General features: G+C 43.8%; 1 protein-coding gene across 1 annotated transcript in view; it reads right to left on the bottom strand.

The window, feature by feature from the left end:
- Positions 1–26,064, bottom strand: part of LOC310648254 (KAT8 regulatory NSL complex subunit 1-like) — a gene marked incomplete at its 5' end in the record, with an annotated part of 277,663 nt that overhangs the window by 10,521 nt on the left and 241,078 nt on the right. The window contains one exon of the mRNA XM_083376000.1: positions 5,083–5,195. Coding sequence (XP_083232126.1) covers positions 5,083–5,195 — 113 coding nt within the window. The remainder of the gene's footprint in view (positions 1–5,082; positions 5,196–26,064) is intronic.

Raw genomic sequence — 26,064 nt, 5'->3', positions numbered from 1 at the left:
AATAGTAATAGGCGCCTTGGGTGCAATCCCAAAACAACTGGAGCACCACTTGAACACCATTGGCATTGACAAATTTGCCATTAGTCAATTGCAAAAGGCGGCCTTACTAGGAACTGCTTCCATCCTGCGACAATATCTGTAATACCATCAAACATCCACATCTGCCTATCCCAGGTCCTTGGTAAGGACTGGATAGGTAGACAAAAATGCCAAATCCAGTCTGAACATCTGGCTGACTGTGCGATGATCAATAATAATAATAAAAGTTGGAAGGGACCTTGGAGGTCATCTAGTCCAACCCCCTGCTCAGGCAGGAAACCCTATACCATTTCAGGCAAATGGCTGTCCAGTCTCCTCTTAAAAACTTCCAGTGTTGGAGCATTCACCACTTCTGGAGGCAGGTTGTTCCACTGGTTAATTGTTCTAACTGTCAGGAAGTTTCTCCTTAGTTCTAGGTTGCTTCTCTCCTTGACTAGTTTCCATCCGTTGCTTCTTGTCCTGCTTTCAGGTGCTTTGGAGAATAGCTTGACTCCCTCTTCTTTGTGGCAGCCCCTGAGATTTTGGAACACTGCTATCGTGTCACCCCTAGTCCTTCTCTTCATTAAACTAGACCAGGGCTTTTCAACCTTTTCACCGATTGTACCACTTTTAGGATATGGCAATATTTGAGTACCACCTAGCAAGGTGTTAAAAACGTGACCAAAAAAACCCCTGTTCAAAGTTGCAATTGCACTGAAATGACTTATGACCATTTTTCACACTTATGATCATTGCAGCATGCCCAGGGTCATGTGATTTATATTTGGATGCTTGGCAACTGATTCATATTTATGATAGTCACAGTGTCCCAGGGTCATGTGATTCCCCTTTTGCAACCTTTTGACAAGCAAAGTCAATGGCAGGGCTGCTGGTGGCCAAGTGCTAAGGCGGGACTTCCCTCCCTCCCTCTCTTCTTCCCTCCCTCCCTCCCTCTTTCTCATGCCCACCTCCTTCTGAAGGAAGAATTTGAACCCCCCCACACCATATTTTCTCTCTTCCATATATTCATTAAACAAGGAAAAGCCTCCAAAGACAGAAAAGACAAACTGCTGAATGAACTAGCTTAAAAAGGCACATTCCCCTTTAAGAATTAGCTACTGCTAGAAAGGAAAGTTAAGGAGCACAGCTGGCACTTAAAGAAGAAAAAAAATGTAGTAAGTATTGGCTGCTGGCTAAGGCAACCTCCCCAAATGGCTCCATTCATAAGTAAAGGAATGCTACAGGCAAAATCCATTCAGGAGAAAAATACTTCAAAATCCCTTGCAGCAAAACTTACAGCTAACAATAGCGGAGCAATAGAAGCTAACACGAGACATCAGCCATCAGCCAAATAGAAATTGCCAAACACTCCTTAAGAGCACAAAGCCCACATTGCACAAATCCCAGAACTTCAAAGTCACAAAAGCACATAAGAATCCTTCCACTCTCCATCTCCCTCCCTCCAAGCCTCACCTCCAGCCATTGCTGCCTTTTTTCATTCCTCTTGGAGGGCAACCCCTCCCCCACTGCATTTCTTGCCTGTTTGCTGCTGCCAGCACAGGTGGCTGCCACAGCAGTTGTAGATTGGCTCATAGCCGGCCTGCTTGAGCTCCTCTCCCCCCCACCCTCCTCCTCCTCCTCCTCCTCCTCCTCCTTTCCCTTCAGTGCCTTCTAGAGCTGACTCCACCTCCTCCCAAGGCTGCTGCTTTTTTTTCTCTCTCCTTCTCCCACTCAAACTGCCTCCTTTCATAGCCTCTCCGCCCCCCCTCTCCTCCTTTCTCATGGGGGAGGGTGAGCCAGAAGTGAGTCTGGGGCCTTTGCCTTGCCCCAGCCACTCTGCAGCTCCAGAGGCCTCTCTCACAGTAAGTCCTTGCCTGCGCTGGCTCTTTCCCTCCCCCACTACACTTGGCTAGGCAGGTCTGCCTACCACCTGCCACTTGTTAATGTGCCACAAGTGGTACTTGTACCACCTGTTGAAAAGCCCTGAACTAGACATACCCAATTCCAGCAGCTCTTCCTTAGATGTTTTAGCCTCCAGTCCCCCAATCATCTTTGTTGCTCTTCTCTGCACTCTAGAGTCTCAACATCTTTTTTACATTGTGGTGACCAAAACTGGATGCAGTATTCCAGGTGTGGCCTTACCAAGGTGTTATAAATTGGTATTGACACTTCATGTGATCTTGATTCTATCCCTCTGTTAATGCAGCCTAGCACTGTGTTGGCCTTTTGGGCAGCTGCAGCACACTGCTGGCTCATATTGAAGTGATTGTCTACTAGGACTCCGAGATCCCTCTCACAGTTACTACTATTGAGCCAGGTACCACCTATACTATACCTGTGCATTTGATTTTTCCTGCCTAAGTGTAGAACCTTACTTTTTTCACCATTGAATTTAATTTTGTTAGATAGCGCCCAGTGTTCAAGTCTGTCCAGATCCTCCTGTATCTTATGCTTGTCATCTGGAGTGTTGGCTATTTCTGCCAGCTTGGTGTCATCTGCAAATTTGATGAGTTCCCCATCTATCCCCTCATCCAAATCGTTGATGAAGATGTTGAAGAGCACTGGGCCCAGAACAGAGCCCTGGGGAACCCCACTACACACTTCCTTCCATGTAGATGCAGTTCCATTGAGGACCACACGCTGAGTATGGCCTGTCAGCCAGCTACGAATCCATCTGGTGGTGATGCTGTCTAACCCACATTTTTCTATCTTATCAAGTAGTAGGTTGTGGCCTACTTTATCAAATGCCTTACTGAAGTCCAAGTAAATTATATCCATGGCATTCCTCTGGTTCACTAATTTTGTCACCTGGTCAAAGAATGCAATAAGATTTGTCTAGCATGATCTGTTTTTGACAAACACATATTGGCTTTTAGTGATGACTTTGTTTCCATCAAGGTGTTCGCTGATTTGTTGCTTGATTATCTTTTCCAGAATCTTCCCAGGTATTGAGGTTAGGCTGATAGGTCTGTAGTTTCCTGGATCCATTTTCTTTTCCTTTTTTGAAGATGGGAACTACATCAGCTCTTTTCCAGTCCTCTGGTAGTTCCCCAATGCTCCAGGATCTTTGAAAAATATGGTCCAGTGGTTCTGAGATCACATCTGCCAGTTCCTTGAGAACTTTGGGGTGTAATCCATCTGGTCCTGGTGATTTGAACTCGTCTAGGCTGGACAGGTGCTCACTTACCATTTTCTTGCCTATCTTGTGTTTCTAATCTGTTTTTTATGGTACTGTTTTTGATAGGTTGGACTATTTTTTCCCTTTGTGTAAAGACAGATGCAAAAAACAAGTTAAGTAGTTCTGCTTTCTCCTTGTTGCTTGTCACCTTCTTGCCACTTTCACCCACTAATGGACCAATCATTTCCTTCACTTTCTTGTTTTTTACATGTTGAAAGAAGTTTTTTTTTGTTATTTTTGACTTTGGTCACAAGCCTTAGTTCATTTTGAGCCTTAGCTTTCCTCACTTCATCTTTGCAGGCTCGGGCTATTTGCTTATATTCTGCCTTAGTTATGTGCTCCTCTTTCCACTTTTTATACTTGTCCTTTTTGTCTTTCAATTTATCAGAGTTCTTTATGCAGCCATGCTGGTTTCTTTTGAGAGCTGTTATTTTTCTTCTTTGTTGGTATTGTGCTAGAGTGGGCTTTTATAATCTCACTTTTCAAAATTTCCCAGATTTCTTGAGTTGTTTTCCCCTTGAGTAGGCATGTTAAACTCGCAACATCATGTGATGTCGTGTGATATATCATGATTTTTCCCCATTGCCGGCAATGGGGTGGGCGTGGTTTTGGTGTGATGTATCCAGCCCGCGGGCCGGCAGTTTGACATGCCTGCCCTTGAGGATTCTCATCCATGGAATTCTTCCCAAGCCCTCTCTGAAGTTTATTGAAATTTGCTCTCTTAAAGTCCAAGACTCTAGTTTGACTATGTTCTATTGCTTGTGCTTGCATAATGTTGTATTCAAATATTCACTCCCCCAAAAAGTTCCTGTGGCTTCAACACTTTCTATCATTTCATCTCTGTTAGTGAGTATTAAGTCCAATATGGCTGATCCCCTAGTTCCCTTCTCTACTTTTTGGGAGACAAAGTTGTCTGATAGGTTTTCCTGTCTAGTGAGTATCAACAACTGTTTTTCAGAGGTTCTCAGAAATTTGCTTTGTTTGAGCCATGACATGCCTATTTTGAACATCAGATTTTGATAGTAAATACACATAATTCTCTTCCTTAAATAAGGCAGGACCTCCAACCCTCACACCTGATTGTCACCCCATTGATAAACAGGTATACTGTTCTTGACTTATTTAACTGGGGTTTCTTTATCTAATTTTAGGACTTGTATGGAGAACAGATCATAGAAGAGAATATTTGTAGCTCAGGGATGAGCTGTGAGGTCCTTAGTGCTCTCCAACCTTGGTGGTTTTCTAGCAGACGTTTCATTACCAAACTAGGTAACATCATCAGTGCTAGACAGAAACATCTGCAAGAAAACCACCAAGGTCGGAGAGCACCAAGGACTCCACAGAACAGATTTTAGGTCATATTTATGCAGAAATATTGAAAATTCAAAGGGGTTCACAAACTGTTAAACACCAGTGCACATGAAACAAAAAGCTGCTGAGACATTTTTTCTCTATCCCAACTTCCATTTCCCATTTTTTTCTATTGTTGTTGTCCTTCTCTGAAGTTCAGACTATAAACTTCTTGGGACAGGGATCCATCCTATTATACTTCATAGCAGATGGGATTCCCAAGTTACGTAAGATTGTAAAGCTTCTGAACTATTCCTGGAAAACAATGTCCCCAGATGTTAGTGGCACTCATAGAGATGCAGATCAACTTCATTTACTGAATGATGTCTTGCTCACCAGCACAAGGAACTTTAACACCAGGAGACGCTTCTCTGGAACTTCCCATTATTCATGCCCAAATGAAATTTGGAGCACTTCACAACTCAACAGGGATATTGTCTTTGTGGCAATGCTGCTGAAAAGTTAACAGCAGGTGCTTATCATGGAAGCATTTGGGCTGCTAAGCACTCTGCTGCTGAAGCAGCAGGCAACCTTACCTGCTACCTCGCCGCTGTGGTGGCATATTTGTGTTCCATAGCCACCTGGCTCGCTCCATTTCCTCACACCTAGCATGGAGAGTGGCAAAGGCTGCATCAGACATATTCTCTATCTGGAAAAGCAATGAAAGAAGATTAGGACTGGAATAGTCACTGAAGCTTTGCTGACTTGTCCTAGTGAAGCACTCCATAAAGAGGTCAAAAAGCTCTCCAAGAACAGCAGTTGTTTTTTCATCACAGGCCTGCCTTATTCACTTCCAAAACATGTATAACTGAAGGACTCTGATGTCATGGTTCCGATTAATGAGACAGTTCAAACAACATTCAGGCATTGTTTTTCTAAAAGTCTATAATAATGAGAACGAAGCATCGGCACTCATGGATGGATGCCAGAATCTGAATCCTCCTCCCCTAAACCCATCATTATCATGCACAACTCCCTCCCTTAATTACACATCATTAATCACATTCTCCAATTAGCCCAAAACGCAAGCTTCACTTCCGTTATCTTGTGCGCCATTCTTATCTAATTTATACATCCGGTTAGCATAACTCCTCCCCACAACTTCTTTATATTCAGAGCAAGCAGTTTAAAGAAAAAGGCTGCCTCTTATATGGTCAGAGCAAAAACATCCAATGTTTGCAGTGTTGACATCAGGCCCCCCTTACAAGAAGGATAGATCCTGTAATGTAAACAAAAGCATATGTCAGGGATTATCTTTCGGTTTCTTGGGGGTTCTTTCATGAAACTTTTTGATGAGTCAGTCAGCCTTCACATCGCTAGATTTCACCCAAGTAGCTTCAGACAGCAAGTACCCCTTCCATTGTACTAGGTACTGCAATTTCCCTTTAAAGATTCTAGAGCCAAGAATGCTTTTCACTCCATAGTGTCTCTGACCTGCTACTACGAGGAGTCCAGGTGCCTCCTTAGGGGAGGTCTTAAAGTGGAGCCCCGAAAAGGTTTCAGTAGACTGCAATGGAAGACAGGCGATAAAATGAGCCTGCTTCGAAAACAGGTCTATCACAGTCCAGATGACAGTATTTCCTCTACTTTTGGGTAAGTCCATGGCTATTTCTTCCCATGGTTGAGAAGGGTCTGCCACCGGCTGCAGTAGCCCAGGGGTTTTCCCTGGAATTCTTTTCATGGTGGCACATACAGTACAACTCCTGACATAGTTTTCTACATCTCATTTTAGCCCTGGCCACCAAAATTGCCGGTGGATGAGGTGTAGTTTTTTAAATATCCAAAGTGTCCAGTCTGTTTTACATCATGGCTGTTTGAGAGTATTGACACGCAGGGCTTCAGGTAGATACAGTTTCCCCCCCCCCCTTGTATGCCAAACCATCCCTGCATGTTAGAGAGGTTTGATTATCTTTGAACCATTGATGGTTGAACAGCTCTCGTTTTATCTTCTTCGCTCCTGGGTCATCAGGATTAGGGGTTCTGCGAGGTGTGAGTTCTGCCACAGGTTGTGAACTGGGGATAATTGCCTCGTTGACCTCTTCGTGTTCACTTTTGTACTGTGGCAATCGGGATAGCACATCAGCTAAGAAGTTTTTCCTCCCGGTATGTACTTTAGAGTGAAGTTGAAACGATTAAGGTACTGTGCCCACCGCACTTGTTTTGGGGACAGTTTGCGGGGGGGGGGTCTTCATTGCCTCTAGGTTTATGTGATCTGTCCATACTTCAAATGGCACCTTGCTCCCCTCTAAATAGTGTTGCCAGTTTAACAGGCTCCACCTAATGGCGAAGGCCTCCTTCTCCCAGATTGCCCATCTCTTGCTTTCAGTGAATTTTTTGGAGATGTAGGAGCAGGGTTATAGGACTCCACTTTTGTTCTTTTGCAGTAATACAGCTCTGACTGCAATGTCGCTGGGATTACGAAGGGCTCCCCTGGGCAGGGGTGCTTTAGAACTGGCTCAACAGCAAATAGTCTTTTTAAATTCTCAAAAGCTGTTTGACAACTCATAGTCCATACTAGTGGTTGGCCAGGCCGCGGTTTTCCCCCTCCCTTACCCGTTTTGAGTAGTTCTGTAAGGGGTAGAGCAATCTCGGCAAAAGAGGGAATAAATTGACGGTAGAAGTTGGCAAACCCTAGGAAGCTCTGGAGCTGTTTGCGAGTCTTTGGGGGGGGGGGTTGCCATTCAATTATAGCTTTCACTTTCACTGGGTCCATTTCAATGCCTTCATTGGAAATTCTATAGCCAAGATAATCTAATCGGGTTTGGTGAAATTCACATTTTGACATAAAGTTTGGCATTCAATAGTTTCTTTAACACTTCTCTCACCAGTCTTATGTGGTTAGTCATATTCGTACTGTATATCAGGATGTCATCAAGATACACTAGAACCCCTTTGTATAAATGTTCATGTAGGACCTCATTAATTAACTGCATAAATATGGCTGGGGCCCCCTGCAGTCCACATGGCATGACTTTTAACTGGTAGCTTCCCAAGGGGCTGTTGAAGGCAGTTTTCCACTAATCCCCCTCCTTTATTCTGACCTGGTAATATGCTTCTCTCAGGTGTAATTTAGTGAAGACACTCCCATTCGCCAGATGGGTTAGTAAGTCCTTAAGGAGGGGGAGGGGGTATTTATTTTCCACACTAACTGCGTTCAGACATTTATAGTCTATGCAGAGACTTAGAGACTCATCTTTTTTTTCTTTGAACACAGGGGCTCCCACAGTAGACTTGGCCCGTTCAATGAATTCCCCTCGCTAGGTTTGTATCCACATATCGCTGCATCTCCTCCATTTCAAGGGGGGACATAGTGTACATTCTTGTTTGTGGAAGTTTGACCCCCGGCAACAGTTCAATGGAACAATCATTGGGCCGGTGAGGAGGCAAGCTATCACATTCTTTCTCACTAAACGCCTCCACTAGGTCCTGGTACTCGCTGGGGATGAGCGTCTTGCCTGGTGGCCATGAGGCAGCCATGTGCGTTCGCTCATTGGGTGGGCTAAAATTCCCTGTAACATCTGTTGAATCAATGGGGGGATCAGGCCCTATAGGTAGTCTCACAGTTCTCATTCCTTTCTCCCACCAGATAAATGGCTTCCATTTGTCCAACCAGGCTAATCCTAAGATCACAGTCCCAGTCATTTTTGGGGCCACCAGGAAGCGAATAAATTCCCAGTGCTCACCTATTTCTAGGCATAGGAGCTCCATTAATTGCATGACTAAAGTCCCTCCCATCAAGGAGCCATCGGCTTGCTCAAGCCTCACAGGTTTGGAGAGCAGTTTTGCTCGTATGCCCAGTTTCATGGCAAATGGCAAGCTAATGTTGCATCAGGAGCATCCAGAATCAACTAGCACCTTTAAATCCACCTGCATACCTGACTTAGGGATTATGAGCTTGGCAGGGAGTGAAAAAGGCGGGACGTGTTGGCTCACCATCGGGTCATTCTCTCCATCATCGCTGTCGAAAGAGGGTAGAACGGGGGTGGATCCAGCCTGAGTTCCAGCATCCTCCCATGTGGGGGATGTGACCTGGGCAACATGTTCCTGTGTCATCTGGTTGGATTTCTCTCCCATTAGCCGCTGTGCAGGTTTCTTTCTCACTGCTGGTCCTGGTCTGTTCTGCGGTTGGGGGTAGGGGACTGGGCATTTCGCTGCTCGATGTCCCTGCTGTCTGCACCGGAAACACTTAATTGCCGGGCCTACAGGTGGCCTGGGTCTTTCAGCCGTCACAGTAGCTGGAGATTTTCGTGGGGGTGATTGCCATTCTGGTTGTTCTGACCTCGACTTGGCTTCAGGTGGGAGAGGCTTCTTATAGTGAGCGAGCTGAACATCTAATCTTACCGCTGCCCAGTACCATACTTGCAGCTGGTCAGGTACAGCTCATTATATGCAGGCCTGAGAAAGGTGGTCATCCAACCCTTCCCTGAAATGATGAATTATGGATTGCTCAGGCCATCTCCCTATCCGACCGGCTATTTTGCAAAACTCCTGCAGATACTCCAGAGCAGGCCGGCCAGCTTGTTTTATCTTGTGGATTTGTTCTTCTGCTTTGAGGGCAATGGATAGGTCCTGAAATCTCTCTCAGCCCTAGGAGGAAGAGGTGGGGGTCCTCCAATTCAGGGGCTTGCTCGTTATGTAAATTGTTTAACCATTCAGATGCTTCTCCCTCTAGGCTTGATGCAATCACATCAACCATAGCACCTGGGTCTGGGTAGAGATGGGCCCAGAGATTCAAATGAGAGCGTACTTGGTTTAGGAAAAAAATCAGTTTCTCTGGGTCCCCATCAAAGGTTGCTCTGAAGGGTAGGGCCATCATTGATTGCTGGGGCCCCCACTGCTGCTGGCCCCACTGGTCCTGCTGTATGTTCAGGGGTGCATGTTTTGGCCCTGCTGCTGCCACCCTTGCTGCTGTTGTCCTCCCACCAGCTTCTGATCTCCAGGCTTCTGCACCACCCCCTTCTATTGCAAGGCCTCTTATTAGCTGTGGCAAGCTCAGAGGTTTTTGGCCTTTCACTTGTGGGGGTTCCCCAACCTCACATTGCTGCAGAGGCCCCAGGCTGGGGTCCTCTGTCTCTGTGGGTCTGGAAGGCCTGGCAGGGGACTCCTGGGGCTGGCAGGCTGTCTGATTTGCAGACAGGATTTTCCACTCACCCAAATTCTCAGTGGCAGATAGTCTGGTAGCCCTCCACCATTCTGCTTTTGAAGACTCTGGCAGGGCAGTCTTGAGGCATCTGGAGTCTCCTGCTTGGGTCTGCCCCCAATTGGGAGTCCTGCAAAAACTCATCTTCCCAGAGCAAGCCGTCTATTAGTCCCTCCTCTGAGGTTTCATCAGCAGCCAAGTTATCGTCTCCAAGCAGACTTCCTCTTCCCATGATGAAGATTCTTCCCTGAATCTTTGCCAGCTTCTCTCCCTTACTAGAGACAGCAGCGGGGGCTCAGCCCTCCCCCAGGTTGTTTGAAAGAAAATAGATTCTGGCATGATGTCATGGTTCCGATTAATGAGACAGTTCAAACAACATTCAGGCATTGTTTTTCTAAAAGTCTATAATAATGAGAACGAAGCATCGGCACTCATGGATGGATGCCAGAATCTGAATCCTCCTCCCCTAAACCCATCATTATCATGCACAACTCCCTCCCTTAATTACACATCATTAATCACATTCTCCAATTAGCCCAAAACGCAAGCTTCACTTCCGTTATCTTGTGCGCCATTCTTATCTAATTTATACATCCGGTTAGCATAACTCCTCCCCACAACTTCTTTATATTCAGAGCAAGCAGTTTAAAGAAAAAGGCTGCCTCTTATATGGTCAGAGCAAAAACATTCAATGTTTGCAGCGTTGACATCTGAATTATCCAGTTACCCACCTTTACATGTAACGAACTTGAAATGCATGACTAGCCATAAAGCAAACGTTATTTTCTTTCTTGAGGAATTAATGAAGTACAGGGCAAGAAGACTCTCCCAGCCATATCCTCTGGTTCTGCCTGTAGGTAATCCTTGACTTACAACTACTACTGAGGCCACAATTTGGGTCACAGGTTGTTGCAATTGTTAAGTGTGGTATCCACATGTCCACCTCGCTCAACAACCACAATCCCAGCTTGCCCCATTGACATTGACTATGCAGGGGTACCTCGGGGAGGGGGGGAGGCCCAGGGAGGCTTACCAGCATGTAGGTCTTCCCTCTGCCCAATCGCACAGGTCAGCTTACCTTCCCTTTTCCATGCAGCTGCTGACAAGCACACCCAGCCAATGTGAGGTGCAGTTACTGTAGCAAGCTACGATGTTTCCAAAGTTAGAGCATCAGAGCATAGCGAGATGACTGCCAGTCCTTACAATGTTCTGACGCTCTAACTTTGGAAACATCGCATTGGCTAGCTTTCTACAGTAACTGCACCTTGCATTTCCTGGGTGTGCTTGTCAGCAGCTGCTTCAAAGCAGATGGGATTACTAAGTTATGTAAGATTGTAAAGCTTCTGAAAGAGTGTCAGAACATAGCGAGATGAGTGCCAGCCCTTGCAATGTTTTGAGGCTTTTTCTTCCTTTGGAAATATAGCGTTAACTAGCTTTCTACAGTAGCTGAGCCTCACATGGGCTGGGCACCAGCTAGAGTTTGAACAGTTGTTGAACGAACGGCCATTAAGTCAAGGACTCCCTGTATTACACAGATGAGCTTGAAATCCCGCCTTTACCTGGCTGAGATAGGTTACAACCAAAAAATAAAAAAAATCAGGACTGTAATCCTTTGGATTCCACCCCACAGGAGTGCTTTGGAACATTCATGGACATGTGTCTGCAACTACCTTCAAGGAACTTTGTGATAAAAAAAAGACACAGCTGCTTTAAGGAGTTGCAAACAGGAGCCACTTTTGTGCCCCTACATACTCTGAAGCATCTTTTTGGAATCTGCAAGTCTTTAAAGGAAGTGTTTCAGTGTGTATCCCCTATGAATAACTATATCAGGTTTGAGTACCAAAAGCTAACAAAATTGAGATTTTAGACTTCAATTCTCTACCAGCAGAAGAGAATGATAAAAATTCAATTTGGTTACAACTAAACTATTAAGAGAACTCAAGGAGAAGGTATTTTATACATTTCTGGTTCAAATAAATCTCCATGCAACTACAGTAGCCTTCTCCAACCTGGCACCCTCCGCCTATGTGGATTTTTAACTCCCATGTATCTCAGTGACAGCCAGCTGAGAATTGGTATGATTTCCTGAGGAAGGTTCAATTTGTTGTGATTCAGGGTCAGCCTGTGGGTTCGGCAGTTGGGTCGGACGACTCAGAGGAGGAGGGGGGTGTTGAAGAGCTTGCTGATGATGGCCTTGAGGCTCCGCAGAGCCCTCAGCCGGGCCCCTCCCACTTGGTCACGACGGAAACCCAGCTGTGTGAGCCTGACAGCGTGGATGAAGATGACCCACAGCTGGCCCTGTTCAAGGACGCCCGACGCAGGAGGCAGTCAATCAGGAGTAAACAGAGGAAGGCAATGGGGCACCTCGGAAGGAGGCAGAGAGAGGCCACGCCCTGAACTGTATTTAAGGGGAATGTGTGGGAGGGCTGGTTTGCTGAAGGCAACCGCTTGGATAGTTCCTGTTTCATAGCTCCTGTTTCATGGTTGGTGTCTTGTCTTGCTCTGTTGTATGTTAATGAATTTGGCAGGCTTTATTCCAGCCTCTTGCCGTTTGTAAAGGGGTTGTCCCTGCTTTTGCTGCAGGGCCGGTAGCAGGCTGGTACAGAACACAATTTCCTATGATGTAAATAAAACTGAGCTTTTGTGATAGCCCCTTCAGAAGCTTGTTTGGAGGAGTAGGAGGAGCTGGAACCAAGACCATCTGATGGGGATGGCATGTCTCCCCAGGAATGTCTGGAGAGCCCGGGGTCTCAGGACAACAAAGCCCCAGGCCCGTCAAGCATTGGAGGAAGTGGTCAACCGGACAGGGAGCTGCCTGCCCAAAAGCAGAGGAGGATTGACTGCTGACAGTCAGTGGTGATGAAAGGCAACAGATCCCCTCTGACGAGGAACATCTGACTTGCCCACCTGATACACAGGCATGGAGAGCAGAGCAAAGCAAAGCACAGAGGTGGTCTGTGAGGCTGCTTAGGAGGAAGCAGCCCCGCCCCTCCTCACAAGGAAAACCTGGCTTGGGGTGATTTGTTGTTGTTAGCTGCGAAGTCGTGTCCGACCCATCGCGACCCCATGGACAATGTTCCTCCAGGCCTTCCTGTCCTCTACCATCTTCTGGAGTCCATTTAAGCTCATGCCTACTGCTTCAGTGACTCCATCCAGCCACCTCATTCTCTGTTGTCCCCTTCTTCTCTTGCCCTCAACCTTTCCCAGCATTAGGCTCTTCTCCAGTGAGTCCTTCCTTCTCATTAGGTGGCCAAAGTATTTGAGTTTCAACTTCAGGATCTGGCCTTCTAAAGAGCAGTCAGGGTTGATCTCCTCTAGGACTGACCGGTTTGATCGCCTTGCAGTCCAAGGGACTTGCAGGAGTCTTCTCCAGCACCATAGTTCAAAGGCCTCAATTCTTTTGCACTCGGCCTTTCTTATGGTCCAACTTTCACTGCCATACATTGCAACTGGGAAGACCATAGCCTTGACTATACGCACTTTTGTTGACAGGGTGATGTCTCTGCTTTTTACTGTGCTGTCTAGATTTGCCATGGCTTTCCTCCCCAGGAGCAAGCGTCTTTTAATTTCTTGGCTACAGTCTCCATCTGTGGTGATCTTGGAGCCCAGGAAAATAAAATCTGTCACAACCTCCATTTCTTCCCCATCTATTTGCCAGGAATTCAGAGGGCCGGATGCCATGATCTTGGTTTTCTTAAAATGTTAAGTTTCAACCCAACTTTTGCACTCTCCTTCTTCACCCGCAACAAGAGGCTCTTTAGTTCTTCTTCACTTTCTGCCATTAGAGTGGTATCATCTGCATATCTTAGGTTGTTGGTATTTCTTCCGGCAATCTTAATTCCAAGTTTTGATTCATCTAGCCCTGCCTTTCTCATGATGTGCTCTGCATATAAGTTAAACAGGCAGGGCGACAGTATACAGCCTTGCCGGACTCCTTTCACAATTTTGAACCAATCAGTGGTTCCGTGTCCAGTTCTAACTGTTGCTTCTTGACCCGCATATAGGTTTCTCAAGAGACAAATAAGATGGTCTGGTACTCCCATCTCTTTTTGTTGTGATCCACACAATCGAAGGCTTTAGCATAATCAATGAAGCAGAAGTAGATGTTTTTCTGGAACTCCCTAGCTTTCTCCATGATCCAGCGTATGTTGGCAATTTGATTTCTAGTTCCTCTGCCTCTTCGAAATACTGTCTGTACTTCTGGTAGTTCTCGATCCACATACTGCTGGAGTCTAGCTTGTAGGATTTTAAGCATAACTTTACTAGTATGTGAAATGAGTGCAATGGTGCGATAGTTTGAACATTCTTTGGCACTGCCTTTCTTTGGAATTGGAATGTAAACTGATCTTTTCCAATCTTGTGGCCACTGTTGAGTTTTCCAAATTTGCTGGCAAATTGAGTGTAGCACTTTTACTGCATCATCTTTTAAGATTTTGAATAGCTCAGCTGGAATACTGTCACCTCCACTAGCTTTGTTGTTGCTCAGCTTTTCTAAGGCCCACTTCACTTCACATTCTAGGATATCTGGCTCGAGGTCAGTGACCACCTCATCGTGGTTATCAGGGACGTTAAGCTCATTCTTGTATAGTTCTTCTGTGTAATTTTGCCACCTCTTCTTAATCTCTTCTGCCTCTGTTAGGTCCCTGCCATTTTGGTCCTTTATCATGCCCATTTTTGCATGAAATGTTCCCTTCATCTCTCCAATTTTCTTGAAAAGATCTCTGTTCCTCCCTATTCTATTGTTTTCTTCTATTTCTTTGCACTGCTCATTTAAGAAGGCATTCTTATCTCTTCTAGCTATTCTCTGGAATTCTGCATTCAATTGGGCGTATCTTTCTTTTTCTCCCTTGCCTTTCGCTTCCCTCCTTTCCTTAGCTATTTGCAAAGCTTCCTCAGACAGCCATTTTGCATTTCTTTTTCTTTGGGATGGTTTTAGTTGCTACCTGTTGTACAATGTTGCGAACCTCTGTCCATAGTTCTTCAGGCACTCTGTCTATCAGATCTAATTCCTTAAATCTATTTGTCACCTCTACTGTATATTCAACAGGGATATGATTTAATTCATACCTGAGTGGCCTAGCGCTTTTCCCTACTTTCTTCAGTTTAAGCCTAAACTTTGCAACAAGAAGCTCATGGTCTGAGCCACAGTCAGCTCCTGGTCTTGTTTTTACTGACTGTATAGAGCTTCTCCATCTTTGGCTGCAGAGCACATAGTCAATCTGATTACTGTTTTGACCATCTGGTGATGTCCATGTGTAGAGCCGTCTCTTGGGTTGTTGGAAAAGAGTGTTTGCTATCACCATCGTATTCTCTTGACAAAATTCTATCAGCCTGTGCCCTGCTTCATTTTGTAATCCAAGGCCAAACTTGCCTGTTATTCAGGTTATCTTTTGGCTTCCTACTTTAACATTCCAATCCCCCATGATGATGACATCATTTTTTGGTGTTAGTTCTATAAGGTGCTGTAGGGCTTCATAGAATCGGTCAATTTCATCCTCTTCAGCACCGGTGGTTGGGGCATAGACTTGGACTACTGTGATATTGAATGGTTTGCCTTGGATTCGAAGTGAGATCATTCTGTCATTTTGGGGATTGTTTTTTTTATTTATTTTTTTTATTTTAATTCCATTTATATCCCGCCCTTCTCCGAAGACTCAGGGCGGTTTACAAGCTTAGCAGTAGCCTTCATCCTATGTATATGCCTGCTTATTAGGGCTTTCACACACACCCCCAAGCGGCATTATTACAAAGTCAGCTTATTGCCCCCAACAATCTGGGTCCTCATTTTACCTACCTCGGAAGGATGGAAGGCTGAGTCAACCTTAAAATGAGGACCCAGATTGTTGGGGACAAGATGCTGACTCTGTAAGCAATTGTATTCCAATATTGCTTTTCCTACTCTTTTATTGACTATGAAGGCTACTCCATTTCTTCTGAGGGATTCTTGCCTGCAGTAGTATACCTGATGGCCATCAGAATTAAATTCACCCATTCATGTCCATTTTAGTTCGCTGATTCCTAAGATGTCGATGTTCAGTCTTGTCATCTCTTATTTGACTACGTCCAGCTTTCCTTGATTCATGGATCTTACATTCCAGGTTCCTATGGAGCAAAAATCTTTACAGCATCGGACTTTCCTTTCACACCAGATACATCCACAGCTGTGCATCCTTTCGGCTTTGGCCCAGTTGCTTCATTCTTTCTGGCGCTAATAGTACTAGTCTTCTGCTCTTCCCCAGTAGCATATTGGACACCTTCCGACCTGAGGGGCTCATCTTCCAGCATCATATCATTTTGCCTTTTGGTAATGTCCACAGGGTTTTCATGGCAAAGATACTGGAGTGGGTTGCCATTTCCTTTTCCAGTGGATCACGTTTTGTCAGAACTCTGTGCCTGTCCATCTTGGGTGGCCCTGTATGGCATAGCTCATAGCTTCATTGAATTACGCAAGCCCCTTCACCACAACAAGGCAGTAATCCATGAAGAGGTGGGGTGGTTTAGCCAGCTGTATTTAGCCAGCTGATCCTTGCCTTGTGGATCAGCTCTGGTGACTGTTGGACCTAGTTTGTGGGACTGAGTTGCACTGACTGTGGATGGCTCCCTTTGGGGAATATTGGGGTGGAGCTTTACTGGCATCTTTGGAGAGCATCTATCGTGGTATACAGGTAGTCCGTGACTTACAATAGTTCATTTAGTGACCATTCAAAGTTACAATGGCACTTGAAAAATGTGACTTACGACTGTTGTTCACGGTTATGATCTTTGCAGCATCCCCATATTCACATGATCAAAGTTCAGACACTTGACAACTGGCTCATATTTATGACCGTTGCTGTGTCCCAGGGTCATGTAATCCCCTTTTGTGACAAGTAAAGTCAATGGGGAAGCCAGTTTCTTTTAACAACTGGGTTATTAACTTATCAACTGCAGCAATTCATTTAACAACTGTGGCAAGGAAAGGCCATAAATTGGAACAAAACTCAATTAACAAATGTCTCCCTTAACAACAGAAATTTTGGGCTCAATTGTGGTCATAAGTTCAGGACTACCTGTACCTGTGCAATAAACAGACTTTATTGGTATCTGCACCTGCCAGTGTGACCCGGGTTGGAACAGCTTCTCCCCCCCCCCCTATTTATATTCATTTTTATTTTTCCATTTCCTCCACAAACAAATCAACACATATACCACAATACATAAATACATACGCGTAAGTTTGGGTGCTGCTCGTCCATTTCCCCTTTCCCCGTATCCACACTCCTTCTCTTTCCTCTTCTCTACTTTCTTTCTCCCTCTTTCTTTCCTACATCCCTCTTCTTCCTCTCCTCTCCTCTTTCCCTCACCACTCCCCTCCCGTTTCTCCCCACTTCTCCTCTTTTCCTCTAACCTTCCTACTTCCTTCCCCCTTCTCTACTCTCTTCCCTCTCTCCTCTCCTTTCTTCCCTTCCATTCCTCTTCTGATACAATTCAGGGGTAATGTCCGAGCAGCTCCTCTCCTTAGATTTTCAATATCTATATTAGGTACGATAACATTAATTTTCTATTACATCAATATTTCTATAAATCTGGCCTTCTCGGTATATATTTCAATAAATTTTTATACTACCTCTGGTTATGCAGTACTGTGTCACCTGGGTCTCCTTCCTTATCTCATTTTTCTTCCATCTAAATTATTGTTAGCTGTCTTTTAAGCCTATTCTTTTTCATCCACTCATAAAATTTTCCCCAAATTTCATAATACTCTGACTCTGTCTTATCTTTAATTATCATTGTTAATCTATTCATTTCCGCACATTCCATTATTTTCCCGACCACCTCTTCTTCTGGAGGAGCTTTCAGTGCCTTCCAGTTTTGTGCAAACACAATCCTAGCTGCAGTGGTTATATGAATAATCAAGCATGTGTTCTCTTTGCTGTATTTCTCTGGTAAAATACCCAACAGGAATATTTCTGGTCTTAGTTCTATACGTTGTTGTATCATCTTTTCTATCCATGATCTGATTATATTCCAATAGGTTTTAGCTTCTGCACACGTCCACCACATATGATAGAAAGAGCCTGGTATTTGATGGCATTTCCAACATTTCATAGATCTGTCCTTAAACATTTTAGCTAGTCTTTCTGGAGACATATGCCATCTGTAGAACATCTTGTACATATTTTCTTTATACGCTGTCGCCATTGTCAATTTATAGTTTCTTTCCCATAATTGCTGCCATCTATCTAATTCAATCATGTATCCAAAGTTTCTTGACCATTTTATCATTGACTCCTTAACTTGTTCCTCCTCTAATTCCCTATATAGTAAGTAGCTATACATTTTTTTAATCCATTTTTCTTCAGTTCCCGTATTTCATCTAACTCTGTTCTCCCCAAATTAAAACCATCTATTTTAGTTATTGTAAAACTTTTCAATAAAAAAACCCATCTATTTTAGCATCTTTTTCATATGGGGGATGGGGTTGGGTTTTATTAATGTGTTTTAACCTACTTTTTAATGTGTTTTAACTTATTGTAAGAGTTGTAAGTTTTGTATCCTGTTTCTGTATTTATTGCCCTGTACACCGCCCTGAGTCCTTCGGGAGAAGGGCGGTATACAAATAAAATAAATAACAATAATAATAATAATAATAATAATAATAATAATAATAATAATAATAATAATAATAATAATAATAATATCATCTAGATTGTATTTGCGTTCTCATATACCAATCCATCTTTGTTCCTTGTTCCTCTAATTGTTGTTTGGTTTTCAGCTTTCCTGTGTCTGTTAGTAGGTCTTTATATCTTATAATGTTTCCCATGTTAAACAGATTGGGGTGTATTAATGCTTCCATAGTTGAGAGCCAATCTGGAATCCTCAAGTAATGCTTTCTCTTTATTTTCTCCCAAACCATCAATAAAGAATTCCTGATATGATGTCTCTGGAAATAGCTGTGTATTCTATTTTTCCCATACCATATGAACGCATGCCATCCTCACTGTAAGTCATGTCCCTCTAATATCGATAATCTAGTATTCCTCAGTAAAATCCATTCTCTCATCCATGACAATGCTGCAGCCTAGTAATATAATTCCCAATTAGGTAAGCCAAACCCACCTCTGAGTCTTGCATCCTGTAACATTTTTAGATTAATCCTTGCTTTTTCCCCTGTCAAATATATTTCAAAATTATTTTATTTAGCACCTCAAAATATTTCTTTCCCAGTCTTATTGGTATTGTTGAGAACAAAAACAACAATCGTGGTAATATATTCATTTTGATTATTGCAATCCTACCCATTAATGATAGTTGTACCTTTTTCCATTTATCCAAATCTACTTCTATTTCTTTTTAATTTATAATAGTTATCTTCTTTGTTATATATCTTGCTGTCAGATGAATCCCCAGATATTTTACCTTCTTTACAATCTGTATCTCTAACTTTCCCATCAATTCCTTTGTTTTTCAGTAATATTTTTCACTAACATTTTTGTTTTATCTTTATTAATCTTCAAACCTGCTACCTCACCATATTTTTCTATTTGTTCTATTAATACAGGTCCTGTCTCTAGTGGCTCCTCCAAGATAAATACTAGATCATCTGCGAAAGCTTGTAGCTTATATTCTTCCCTCTTAACTTTCATACCTTTTATATCCTTATTTTGTGTTATATTTCTATTTAGTATCTCTAGTGTCAATACAAACAATAATGGGGATAAAGGGCATCCAGGTGGTTCCGCCCCAGGCGCCTAATGGACCCGGAGCGGTTCCAGAGGGCGCTTGGGCCTATACCCATCACCCTTACCCACAGCCCAGTCGATGCTCTGGTGGATGCCTGGGAAACGGCGGCCGCCAGGGCACTTGACTGCGTTGTACCCATGCGACCTCTGACCCGGCGCAGATCCCGTTGGGCCCCATGGTTTTCTGTGGAGCTCCGGGAGAGGAAGCGTCGGAGACGAGGTCTAGAGAGCGGTTGGAGGTCCAGCCGATCCGAATCCGACCGATTGCAGTTAAGAACCTTTATAAGGTCTTATCTTGCGGCGATAAGGATGGCAAAGTCTAACTACTTTGCTGCCCTTATCGCATCCGCAGATAATCGCCCGGCCGCCCTGTTTAGGGTAACTCGCTCCCTCCTTAACCAGGAGGTGAGAGAGGATCCCTTGCGGGGACGAGCCGAGGAGTTTAGTCATCATCTGGCGGACAAAATCGCTCAGATCCGGACCGGTCTGGACTCTGACTGGGCAGAGACTGATGTGGAGGAATCGGGCGGTCTTGAGCACATTATCTGGACTGAGTTCGACCCTGTTTCCCCTGATGATGTGGACAGGATCATGGGGAGACTGAGCACCACCACCTGTTTGTTGGATCCGTGCCCCTCCTGGCTAGCTTATGCGGCCCGGGAGGGGACACGAGGCTGGTTCCATGCAGTAATAACTGCTTCTTTGAAGGAGGGTGTCTTCCCTGCCGCCTTGAAGGAGGCGGTGGTGAGACCCCTCCTCAAGAAGCCTGCTTTGGACCCTGCTGTTTTAAATAACTATCATCCAGTCTCCAACCTTCGCTTTTTGGCGAAGGTTGTTGAGAGTGTGGTGGCGCATCAGCTTCCTCTGTTCCTGGAGGAAACTGATTATCTGGACCCGTACCAATCGGGTTTCAGACCCGGACACAGCACGGAGACGGCATTGGTTGCCCTGGTGAATGATCTCTGGAGGGCTAGGGACAGGGGTTGCTCCTCTGTCCTGGTCCTATTAGATCTCTCAGCGGCTTTCGATACCATCGACCATGGTATCCTGCTGCGGCGTCTCAGGGGGTTAGGAGTGGGAGGCACCGTTCTACGGTGGTTCTCCTACCTCCTGGGCCGCTCGCAGTCGGTGTTGACGGGAGGGCAGAGATCCGCCCCGAGGCCTCTCATTTGTGGAGTCCCTCAGGGGTCGGTTCTCTCGCCTCTCCTGTTCAACATCTATATGAAGCCGCTGGGCGAGATCATTCGTGGTTTCGGGGTGGGGTATCATCAGTACGCTGATGATACCCAACTTTTTCTTTCCACCCCGAACCAACCCAGTGATGCCCTCGCCGTGATGTCCCGGTGCCTGGAGGCGGTCCAGGTCTGGATGGGGAGAAACAGGCTTCGTCTCAATCCCGCCATGACTGAGTGGCTGTGCATATCGGCATCTCGGGCTAACCAGACTATTCCACCTCTAACGATGGGGGTGAGGTGTTACCCCCCGTTGATAGGGCTCGCAACTTGGGCGTCCTCCTGGATTCACGACTCAATTTTGAAGACCACATAGGAGCCGTGACCAGGGGGGCTTTTGCACAGGTTCGCCTGGTGCGCCAGTTGCGTCCCTATCTGGACCGAGATGCCCTACGCACAGTTACTCATGCGCTCGTGACCTCCCGTTTGGACTACTGTAACGCTCTCTACATGGGGCCGCCCTTGAGGACCACTCGGAGGCTTCAACTGGTGCAGAATGCGGCCGCGCGAGTTGTAATGGGGGTCTCCCGATACTCCCATGTAACACCTCTACTCCGCGAGCTGCATTGGCTTCCGGTTGCCCTCCGGGTGAAATTCAAGGTGCTGGTTATTACCTATAAAGCCCTACATGGCTTGGGTCCGGGGCATTTGAGGGAACACCTGCTGCCGGCATCAAATGCCCTTCGTCCAGTGCGCTCCCACAGGGAGGGTCTGCTCAGGGTCCCACCGGTAAGAGATTGCCGGCGGGTGACACCCAGGGATAGGGCCTTCTCAGTGGGGGCGCCTGCCCTCTGGAACCAGCTGCCAGTGGAGTTGAGGACCGCCCCCGACCTCCGCTCATTCCGCCGGGGCCTGAAGACCTGGCTCTTCGAGCTCTCGGGCCCGGGCTGAGGAGTAATTTATTTTAATCGGGGTTTTAATTGCACAGGGTTAGTTTAATCTTTTTAAAATTGGTTTTAACTTTTGTATCGTTGGTTTTTAATTCCCTGTAATCCGCCCTGAGTCCTCAGGGAAAGGGTGGTATATAAATGTAATAAAATAAAATAAATAAAATAAATAAATCCCTGCCTTGTTCCCTTCATAATATTAATCTTTTCAGTCATATCTCCATTAATCATTATTTTGGCTATTTGCTTATTGTAGATTGTTTTAATTACATTTATAAATTTCTCCCCAAAATCCATAATCTGAAGTTGTCTTATCATGAATTGCCAATTCACATTATCAAATGCTTTCTGCGCATCCGAAAACATCAATGCCATCTGTTTTTTGGGATGTGTTTCATAATATTCTAATGTGTTTAATATAATTCACATATAGTCTCATTATAAATATTGTTTCCAATCTGTCTTTTGGGCAGGAACCCATTTTGATCCAGATGTATAAATTCGTTTAAGAACTTTTTAAGTCTTTCGGCCATGATTGATGTGAATATTTTGTAGTCCACATTCAGCAGAGAAATTGGTCTATAGTTCTTTATTTTCTGTATTTCTGTTTCTTCCTTTGGTATCAGGGTAATAAGTCCTTCCGACCACGAATCTGGTATCTTAGCTTCAGAGAGGAGTTCATTATAGAGTTCCAGCATTACATTGCCTAACAATTCCTGCAATGTTCTATATAGTTCCGCTGGTAGCCCATCTGGTCCTGGTGTTTTGCCGTTCTTTTGTTTTTTAATTGCTTCTGTTAACTCCATCATTGTTATTTTCTCTTGTAGTAGCTTTTTAAATTTCTCTGGTACTTTAGGTACTGTATCTCTGTTTTTTCCAAGAATTGTTTTATCCTATCATCTGAAACTACTTGTTGCTTATATAAATTCTCATAATATTCCCAAGCTATTTTTTTATTTTCTTCATTCCAGTGTTGTAAAGTCCCCTCGGCATCTTCCAGTTGTTTAATTCATCTCTTCTCTTTCTCCTTTTTAATTTTATATGTCAACCATCTCCCTGGTTTGTTTGCATGTTCAAAAAAGGTTTGTTTAGCTGCCTTTATTTTCATTGCCACTTCTTCATTTTCTATTAAGTTCATTTTATGCTTGTTCAATTCCATTGAATTTATCTTTTTGTTTTGTGCATCTTTCTGTAATTCTTTCTCAAGAGTCTTATATTCTTCCTCCAGTTTTTCCCTAATTTGTCTTTTCTGTTTATTCTTTTTCCCCATATAAGAAATAGCAAGTCCTCTCATGTACGCTTTCGCCATATCCCAGACATTTTGAAGTGTGGTATCTTCTTTTTTGTTTTCCTTGAAGAAGAAAGTAATTTTTTTCCATACATTGCTGGAAGTCTTTTTCATTCAATACAGTTTGATTTAATGTCCATCACGTTCTTTTTTGTCCTTTCCATATAATTGTGACTGGGTTGTGGTCCGCCCACATGTTTGTTTCTATTTTTATAGTTTGTGTATTTGTGAATAAGTCTATTGATGTCCATATCATATCTATTCTCGACCAGGACAGGTGTCTGTTAGAATAGAATGTATATTGCTTGTTTTCCAGATATTTTTCTCTCCAAACGTCCACCATATTATGAAAAGATTTTGGAAGTGTTCTCCTTAGGGTCTTGTTTTTTTTTATCGTATTATAATCCAGCCCGGCCCTTACAATAGCATTGAAATCTCCAATCATACATATGCTTTCAAATTCCAATTCTATTATTTTCTGGTGTAATTTTGAATAGAAGTTTTCTTGGTTTTCATTTGGGCCGTAAATCACTACCAATACAGTTTTTTTTACAATTCATAATTACTTCCACCATTAAAATTCGCCCTTCTTCGTCTGAATATATCAATTTGGTTTGTATTGCTTTTTGAATATATAATACCACACCTCTTTTACTCTGATCCGCAAGTGAGGTATATAATTCTCCCAATTTTGGATATTCTACTAGATTTTTATGTTGTTTCCTAATGTGAACTTCTTGTAAGCAAATTATGTCCATTTTTAATTTCCCCAATTTATTTAGTGTTCTTTTTCTTTTTATAGCCAAATTTAGTCCATTTACATTTATCGAAATTGCTTTTATCTCTTCTTCCATGATTATTTATCTGAAGTTTTAGTTGCTCTCGTTATTCTCATCTCTCTTTGCTCTTTTGCCTCTTTTGCTCGTCCCTTCTCTCAACACCCTTTCCTCCTGTTCTATGCTATACTTACTCCGTTGCTTCTCTGTCTCGTCTCCTTGCTGTCTGATTACTCTTTCCCCTCTCAGCCTTTCTTCTTCTTGCTGCCCAAAGTATTGATCATAGAAAAGTTCTGCTTTCTCTAATGTGTCCAGTCTATGTCTCTGTTCTTGCCAATTTATCATTACTCCTTCTGGTATTAACCATCTAAAATTTATCCCTTTTTTAATTAAGCATTTCGTCAGAAATTGATACTCCTTTCTCAGGTCTCTCACTCTTCTTGGGATCTGTTTTAAGATCACTCTCTCTCTCTTTATTTTAACATTTCTCAGCTTTTGTAGTATATCTGCCCTTAATGCTTTTTTAGTAAATCTTATATGCACCTCTCTGGGGAGAGTATTTCTCATTGCATATCTAGTATGTATTCTCAAGGTTGACTCAGCCTTCCATCCTTCCGAGGTAGGTAAAATGAGGACCCAGATTGTTGGGGGCAATTAAGCTGACTTTGTAATAATGCCGCTTGGGGTGTGTGTGAAAGCCCTAATAAGCAGGCATATACATAGAATGAAGGCTACTGCTAAGCTTGTAAGCCGCCCTGAGTCTTCAGAGAAGGGCGGGATATAAATGGAATTAAAATAAATAAATAAAATAAATAAATATCTCATCTATATAATTAATTACCTTTTCCTTGCTTTCTTGCAATGCTTCTACTAATATTCCTGCCATTACATCTGCTAGGTTCTCTCCCTTTTCTTCTTTAACATTTTGGAATCTTAAATAATAATCAGCTCTATCCATCTCTAAAGCGATAATCATTTTTTCCTGATTCCTGTCTGTTAATGTAAGTCGGTTATCAATCTCCTCTAGTCTCTTATCTGTTAATTCAATTCTTTCTTCAGCTTGTTGCAGTCTTTGTTCATTTTTCTCCATCAGTTCTTTGACCTCTTTTAGGTCCTCTTCTAGTTTGCCAATCCCTTCTTTGAAGTCTGTGTGTAGAGCCAGTATCATATTTTTCAATTCCATGTTAGATCTCTCGTTGCGTTGTATTGTCCAGTGATTTCTGTCCCACCAGACTCTGTGATATTAGTGCAGCTGTTGCTGGGTGTGTTGTAGTCTTCTTCATTTTCTCCAGTAGGTTGTAATCCAAATGTTGATGGGGTATTATAATCCAAATGTGCTCCAACAAAAGATAAATAAATAAATAATAATAATAATAAAGTACAAAAAATTTCAGTGACAAGAAAAGGTGAGAACAAAGGGAAAAGGAATGAAAAAGAGAAGGGAAAAGCCAAATATCCTTATATCTAAAAAAATAGAGAGAAAAAATTAATCCATACAAGTTACACTCTTTGTTCGTTTCAGAATCTCCGTGCCTTAGTCCAAAAGAAGAGAAAATCAAAAATATGGTCTCCAAAGTTTTTTCAATCCACCGTTCCGCAAACTAAAAAACAGACTCTGTAAACTTCTTATCTGTGAGTCCAGCAGCTGTCATTCAAGATCACTTAGTCTCCCTTATTTTTTTCATAAGCTTCAAGAGTATTCTCAGCTGAGATACTTGATTCATTGCCTTCTTTTGCCTTCCACTGTTGTCCGCCGCTGCAGTTCCAGAAGAGGAGCTTAAAAGTCTGCTGCGCCCCCCACTTCACCACAGCTTCAAATTCTTCTTATTTCCCCCCCCCAATTTCCAGCATTTAAGGTCTCTCAATCATCTCACCCAGGCAGTCCTCCAAACTTACTTTCCAGATCTTCCAAGTGGCCGCCCCAGCTTGTGACGGCTCGCAATGGCCGTCTGATAGCTGCTGGTCCAGGAAGCTTCTGTTGGCTCTCCAGGAGGTTGCGATCCCTCCTGTGCTGCCAAACTGTACCTCCCCTCTTCACTGTCCCTACAGGATGGCTCTGATCTGTCTGGAACTCAGACAGACACCACCACCCCCAAACAGCTGAAAAGTGACAGTCTCTCGGGAGCTCCCAAAGGATGTGTCATCCCGCCATGGCACTGGCCCCGCCCCCCCTCGGGTTGGAACAGCTTCTGATGGCATAGTCACATGAACTGTCAAAGAATAATGGCAAAATCCAATGCATGGACAACTTTGTCATGATCAGTCTACCATTATATAAACAACACAATCACCTTTTTCCAGGGAAAAGCTGTAATTGCTTTGAGAGTGGCTATTTCAGTTGTAGTCTGAATTCAATTTTTTTCTTCCATTCAATTGTGTTGGGAGACTACCTGGACAAGTCCCTGCAATTCCCTTGCCAAGGGTTTTGAGAAGTGATTTGCCATTGCCTCCTTCGTAGGGCTGAAAGTGA

The sequence above is a fragment of the Vipera ursinii genome (genome assembly GCF_947247035.1).
Source record: "Vipera ursinii genome assembly, chromosome: W".
Taxonomy (NCBI): domain Eukaryota; kingdom Metazoa; phylum Chordata; class Lepidosauria; order Squamata; family Viperidae; genus Vipera; species Vipera ursinii.
This window is presented reverse-complemented; position numbering and strand designations above follow the sequence as displayed.